At 44.9% G+C, this 7,451-nt stretch overlaps 1 protein-coding gene across 1 annotated transcript in view; it reads left to right on the top strand.

Annotated features, from left to right (window-relative positions):
• Positions 1-3,926: 3,926 nt before the first annotated feature.
• Positions 3,927-7,451, top strand: part of GARS (glycyl-tRNA synthetase) — a 51,732-nt gene continuing 48,207 nt past the window's right edge. Inside the window, exon 1 of the mRNA XM_006832166.1 lies at positions 3,927-4,244. Within this exon, the coding sequence (XP_006832229.1) occupies positions 4,011-4,244 (234 nt within the window). The 5' untranslated portion in view covers positions 3,927-4,010. The remainder of the gene's footprint in view (positions 4,245-7,451) is intronic.

The raw sequence follows: 7,451 nt of genomic DNA, 5'->3' as shown, positions 1-7,451 counted from the left end.
AACAAAATAAAACAAAACATAACAAAAAACCTAGGAAAACTGATTGATACATATGAAATCCTGGATCCAAGAGTTTCAAAGGAAAGGCTAAAAAAGTAGGTCAAATGCAGATCAGAGGAAGAGACTGAACAAAAATAAATAAGGATTCATAAGGAGCTCTGGTAGCGTAGTGGTTATGAATCGGGCTGTGAACCTCAAGGTCAGCAGTTCGAAACTACCAGCTGTTCCCGTGGGAGAAAGATGAGGCTTTCTGCTCCTGTAAAGATTTACAGCCTCAGAAACCCTGTACAGGGTCGCTATGAGTTGGAACTGACTCCACGGCACACAACAACAAAGGAGGGGCTAACTGCCTACTGATACAGTCTGGCCAATCTGAATTATTGCAAGTAGTATGCCAATTGGAGCAGGAACCAGGTGTCTCCATGGCCCAGGTGTTCACCAACACCACCTCAGTGAATGCTTTACATTAGAGTCTACCCTGCAGATATCAGATGGAAGCCTGTTTCTGCTCTAGCGGTTTATCTCTGTGCTGTTTGTGGATAGCTGCTCCCCTCTGCTGGACAAAGTCAAACCTGCTGTCCTTTCATTTCTTAGGTATTTTGTTTCTCTAAGTCATTAGTGCACAAACTATGGTAAGAGCTGGAAGGAGTCAGAAATTCAGCAAGTCCAGTCCCCTCATTCAGACAAGGAGACCAAAGCCAGAGAGGGGAAAAGTCTTGCAAGTCAGAGGAGGAGACACAGTATGCATCTCAGAATCTCTCCCTAGCTCCACGACGGTGTTTTGTCTGTTGTTCTTCACAAGGATTCTCTCCCAGTTTCCTAGGACAGTCGTAACAAACTATCATAAATTGCATGGCATGAAACAGTAGAAATGTATTCTTTCACAATTCTGGAGTATAAAAGTCCAAACTCAAAATGCTGGGAGAGCCACACATTCTCTTGGCTTGTAGCTTGTTGTTGTTGTGAAGTGCCATTGAGTCAGTTCTGACCCATAGCGACCCTATATAGTAGTGTTTCCAAGGAGCAGCTGGTGAGCTTGAACCACCGACCTTGCAGTTCAAACGGCTTTGCTGTCTGGCGCATTAACCCACAGCAACACACGTGGCTTGTAGCTATAGCACTTCAATTTCGGCTTCCATCATACACCTTCTCTCTGTATGTCTCCGTCTTTATGAAACTTTATCCGGTGTGTGTCTGAGTCCAAATGTCTCTTTACTTATAAGGACACCAGTTGTTGAATAAGGACCCACCCTAATCCAATATAACATTTTAACACGATTACATCTGCAAAGGCTTTAATGCCAAATAAAGTCACATTCATAGGTACCAGGGGTTAGAACTTGAACATATCTTTTGGGGGACACAATTCATCTCACATTACTAGTGGAATGACTAGTACAGATAACTCTATACTCCTGATACACTTACTTTATCAACCTTCTTAAAAATATAACTCAGCAACCTTCCACCTCACATGGCAGTAGTAACTTAACCTCGTTCCTCACAGAAAAATGGAAGCCAGCAGTTGGGAAGCCCGTTAATGACATGCAGCTTCTGCATCATACTTTATCTACCTTCTTCTGCCATTTGCCACCAGGCCCTTCCTTCCAGATATAGACAATTCATGCAACTACATGTTAAAAAGCAAACAACTCACTAGAAAAGATGGACAAAAACATTTGAGTAGTTCATCCAGTTCAGGACAGCCTCTCTTCAGTCATGCTCACAGGCAGACCTCCCTCTGCTGGGCATCAAAGCTCTTTCAAGGGCTGCTGATTATAAAGGTACTCCATTCCACTCTAACCGTCAACCCAACAGCCCTTGGCTTACTTAGCTCTGTGGGTCAGCAAACTTAGCTCCCCCAGTTAAGGGCCTGGAGGTACCCCATTCTCAAGCAAGCCTCCTGCCCAATGTCACTTGCTCCGTGGGCTGGGAAGTCACTGTTCTGTGTCATGTTCTGGCTCTTGGTTCTGCTGCTGCTCCTCCACCACTCGACAGTGTCACAGCTTTCTGTTCCTGGCTGAGGAGGTTCAATGAGCAGGGATCTTGGGGTCCTAAGAACATTCCTGGCTCTTCTTTGATGGTAGTGAAATTCCCCCTCCTGCTTCTGACATGGTTCATTTTATACCCATGCTGAAGTTTTAAGATTTTAGAATGACAATGAATTTGGCTAACATTCAGGACTCCTGGTGTGGCGCTGTAGTATCAGCATTGGATTGCGGACCACAAGGTTGGCAGTTCAAACACACCACCAGCTCCTCGGAAACCGAACACAGGGTTGCTATGAGTCAGACCGACTTGATGGCACTTAACCATTACTACCATCCACAGCTGAATCATGCCATCCTCCCACCTTCTTGTACCCAGACTCAGCAGGGCAGAAATATTGTTTGTTATGTGCCATGGCAGAAGTATTGGGAGTTACAGAGTCTGGCTAGAGGACACATTAGATAATTCACAATACCACGAATAAATACTATATCATTTCATTTATATGGCAGTCCAGAATAGATAAAACTAATCTTTTGTTGTGAAGTTCCGTCGAGTCGGTTCTAACCCACTGCGACCCTGTATAGGGTTTCCGAGGAGCAGCTGGTGAGCTTGAACCGCCAACCTTGCAGTTCAAACGGCTTTGCAGTCTGGCGCATTAACCCACAGCACCACACCTGCACTCCTAAAACTAATCTAAAAGGAAGGAAGTCAGAATAGTTGTTGTCTTGTTATGGGGGTTGAGGGTGACTAGGAGAAGACACAGAATTTTGTGAAGTGAAGGAAATTCTCAGTGTCGTAATTGGAATGAGGGGTATTCCTTTCTCAATATCCATGAATTGTACACTAAAGATTTGTATTTTTTTAATATATAAAAATTTTACCTCTCTCTTTTTTTTTAAAAAAGACACTAACTTGGGTGAAGGGGTTGTTGTTGTTGTTGTTAAGTGCCGTCAAGTCGGTTCCGACCCATAGCGACCCTGTATAGGGTTTCCGAGGGTGTAAATCCTTACGGGAGTAGAAAGCCTCATCTTTCTCCCGCGGAGCGGCTGGTAGTTTCGAACCGCTGACCTTAAGGTTCGCAGCCCGATTCGTAACCACTACGCTACCAGAGCTCCTTGGGTGAAGGGGTAGGCAGAAACAAAAAGGTGAACAATAAATAAATATAAATAATGTTAGTTGTAAAATAAGTATAGAGAAAAACACACACATACTGTCACATAATTATTGTTGTTAAGTGCCATTGAGTCATTTCCTACTCATAATGACCTTCTATAGGGTTTCCAAGGAGCAGCTGGTGGGTTTGAATCAATGACTTTGGGGTTAGAAGTCCAGTATTTATTCTATACCAGGACTCTGGTAGTGTAGTGGTTACGAATGCGGCTGCGAACCTTGAAGTCAGCAGTTGGAAACTACCAGCTGTTCCGCGGGAGAAAGATGAGGCTTTCTGCTCCCATAAATATTTACAGCCTCAGAAACCGTGTACAGGGTCGCTATGAGTCGGAACCGACTCCATGGCACATAACAACAGCGTTAAGTCTAGTTCCCTATCCGATTTCATATTTTATGTACTCATAAGATCCAGGGACGAAAAGCACAAAAACAGAAACGTGTATTCAAGTGGTATTCCTCGAATCTCAGTGTCCTTGTACAATCTCACGCAGTGAAGGTTCTTGTGCGTCTGTTTGCGTGTCTTGGAGTTGAGTCAACGTCCACCCTACTGAAGTGGGTTGACATATTTTTGTGCAATTCTGTTCGCATGGGGCTACTTGCGACCATCAAGCACTACCAGGCGCCCAGAATAGACAGAGCCCACTGCGGAGGCGAACGAATTTTGAATCCTTTCTCTGGGATTTTGTGTTGAATCTGCCGACCGCGACTCGGCGTCGCGTCGCGAGGTGGGGAATGTGCGGCTGCGCGCGCGCCGCGGCGTTTACGCGGCGATTTCATCATGCTCCCGGCCGGGCCACGCGCGCCTCTTCCGCCGCCGCCCCCTCCGGACTTCCCTGGGCCGCCCGCTCATGCCCTCTCTGCGTCCGGCGCTACTTAGAGCCGCTGGAGCTGCTCTGCTGCTGTCTTTGCCGCCTCGGTCGGTGCCTAGGGCCCAGACTCGGCCTCCGCTCCCATCCCGCCGGCCCCTCAGCACGCCCGCCCGCTCCCGGACTTCATTCTCTGCCGCCGCCTCCCGCAGCAGCATGGACGGCGCCGGGGCTGAAGAGGTGCTGGCACCTCTCAGACTAGCCGTGCGCCAGCAGGTACCGGCATTGCGTGTCTTCGTTTCAGCTTTCGATTCTTCTAGTCGTCCCTTCTCCGTGACACTCCGTCCCTCGCTGGGTACCCCTCTGTCTTCATTCTCTGGAAACCCCTCGTTTCTTGGCTTCTGCTTCGTCTTCTCGGCTTTGGACCCGTTTCCGAATATGTAGGCCACCACCTGCCCTCGCTCCACACCCCCGCGGACCTCCATCCTTCCCCTAGCCTTGGTGATCCATTCTCTCTCCGGATCTCTCCTAACCCTGCTTGTCACATCTCCGATCTGGCTTTGCTCTGGCAGCTCTCACCCTTTCTTTCCCCTGATGTCTTAGTTGAACAACCGTAACTTCATTTTCCAGCCTGGGCTGTGTTCTTTGTGCACTAGCGAAATTCCCAATTCCTCGGTCATTTACAAGACTAAAGCTACCCTGTTCTCTCTTTTTTATCTTCATCTTCCTTAAGTGCTTTAGTAGTCCGAAAGATCAGCTGAGAAAATATAAAAATAGTTGAAACGTGGGAGGTGTTGAACCTTCTTTTCTCATAATGATGTAAAAAATACAAGCCCGCCTCTCCTGTCTCCTTTTCTGGGTTCTGAACCTACTGGAGGGTGAGGGTCGTTTAGAAGAAGTGAGGTTTCAGAACCGTAAACCTGGGAAACTGTATATGTTGCTGAGTTAACGCGGTGAATCAGCCATCCTCAATTTGGGAACACTTTGAAATTGGATTTTGCGGAACGGAGGAAGGTTTCCTGGTCTGGAAGGCTTGGTGGTTTAACTTCTTTGCGTAGGGTACTACAGTAGACATCGGGATTTAGAAAATGTAAAAAAAAAGAAAGATTATTTTCAATGGAATCTCACATTCACTCGGACAGAGCCAAAAGCTTGCAGTAGGACCCCAGGGATCGGTGACCTAGTAGTAAACACCAAACGGGTTACTCCAGCGCGGCTGCCTGATGCAATAACTTGCCTTAGCTTCGGAGGGTGGAACACACTCTCCGAAATAATTCATTGGGGGAGAGCTGCTGCATTTTCTGCCACTGTGCAATCTCTGCTTCGCTCTAGTTTGAGCCTGACTACTTTCTTGGTCGTTTATTTTGAAATTTCACGGTGGGCTTACTTTTTCTTTTTTAGTATCAAGGACACTGAGCATGCATATTCTCCACTTCCGTACTACTTAGTCTCCCCAAATAAAATTAGGTGTGGTTCCTTTGTCTTTAAACTAACTCTTCTGTCTCTCCTTTGTGAAGGGAGAGTACATCTAATTTAGAAAAAACACACACCCAAACCCCTCCCTCTGCCACGTTAGCCTAGAACTGCAGTATAAATTATCCTTCTATAGTAAGATGAACTCGTTCAGTAAAATTTGATTATGGAATGGACTTCGGATGCTATTACTGTCTTATGCAGTGTTTATCTTGGCTTAATGGTTTTCATAATAGTTTTCTGTACTTTAAATTTTCCAAATATGTAAGTTAGTTTGGATCCTCCTTTTTTCACAGGGCTGCACACATACCAATTAACTACATGAAACTTTGAATCACACCTTATGTCAACTGGAAGGGAGTTTAAAGATCATTTAGTTGATCTCTTGATTTTGCATACGGGAAACTGAGACACCCTGTCACCACTACCCATTTTATGTATTTCCATTGTAAAGTTTGTGCAATTCAAGATGTCCCTTGAGCGTGGTTTTTAAGGTGCTTAATGACCAGTTGGCAGTTCAAGCTTACTAGTTGCTCCTTGGAAACCCTATAAAGGGTCGCTATGGGTCGGAATCAACTTGACAGCACATAAGAAGAAGAAGAACAAGGATCAGTCTTGTTAATTGTCTGCCTTTTATATAAGCCTACTGATCTGAGGCGCTCTGGTTGCAGTGATTTGAACACACCAGTCACTCTGGGAGAAAGATACAGCAGGCAGTCTGCTTCTGAAAAGATAGACCGCCTTGAAACCCCTATGGGGCACTTCTGTTCTTAGGGAGTATCTATGAGTTGGAAGTTACTAAATGGCAATGGGGACTGATATATTATACTTGAAAGGTTTGTTGTTTGACAACGTTTGTAGTAATTTTCCACAGCGTACTCTTAGTTAAGGAACTTTTAGTGGACTTCAGAGCATCTAGAAAACTGCATTGGTGGTTTGATTAGGAGCTATCTGATAGATTGCTGTCAGAAAGATTCCAACTCTTGGCTTGCCCATGTGTTTTGTCCATTAACTTTTTATTGTGATTTCATTGAAAGTTAACAGAGCAAATTAATTTTTCCATTCAATAGTTTTTACATATTTCATTTTGTACATTGATTGCAATTTCCACAATGTAACAACACTCTTCCCACTTCCGCATTTGTTTCCTATTTCCATTTGTCACTTCCACCCTGTGTTTCCACCTTCCATTTGTCCTAATGTTGCTGTTCCCCCTTCCCCTGCACCCATTGCAACTCCTAGTAAACTGTGTAGAGGGTTTTCTAGGCTGTAAATCTTTATGGGAGCAGAAAGCCTCATCTTTCTCCTGTGGAGAGGCTGGTGGGTTTGAACTGCTGACCCTTATGGTTAGCAGTCCAGTGCTTAGCCTAAAGTGTTACTTACCTGTTTGTTTGGCTGAAAATTGTGTTCAGTTCCAGATCTGAAGGGTGACCAAGGGTGTTACAGTCTCAGGGTTCCACCATTCTCTGACCAGTTGTGGTTTTTGTTGTTCAGTGCCATCAAGTTGGTTCCGACCCATATTGAGTCTTTTATGATTTTGAAGTTTGTTTCACATTTTCTCCCTCCCTATTCAGGACCTTCTAATGTGATTTATTTCAGAGCAGTTGGTCGTGATACCCAGCTCTCATCTAGTTCTGGTCTCAGTCCTGAAGACTGACGGGTCCTGTGGTCCATTAGTCCATTGGACTAATTAGTTCTTTGTGTCTTCAGTTTTCTACACTTCTTTCCTCTGGACAGGGAGCCACCCGTAGTTGAACCTTAGGTGATTTTGTTGGCACTTTTGTGACAGGATTCTGTATTTGTCATTAACTCTTAGTACTTCCCAGTATTTCCTACATTGCCTTCACCCAAGTTAATTTGTGTCTCCTTACCCCTGATAACCATGAAAGACTGTTTCTTTCTGTGCCTAAACCTTTCCTGACTTTTTATTGTAATGGTTTCTTATAATACTTGTCCTTTTGTGATTGACTTATTTCACTCAGCATAATGCCTTCCATATTTATTCATGTT

This window comes from Chrysochloris asiatica, unplaced genomic scaffold (genome assembly GCF_000296735.1).
Source record: "Chrysochloris asiatica unplaced genomic scaffold, ChrAsi1.0 scaffold00006, whole genome shotgun sequence".
Lineage (NCBI taxonomy): Eukaryota > Metazoa > Chordata > Mammalia > Afrosoricida > Chrysochloridae > Chrysochloris > Chrysochloris asiatica.
The sequence above is the reverse complement of the archived record's forward strand: the minus strand, read 5'-3'. Positions and strand labels throughout refer to the sequence as shown.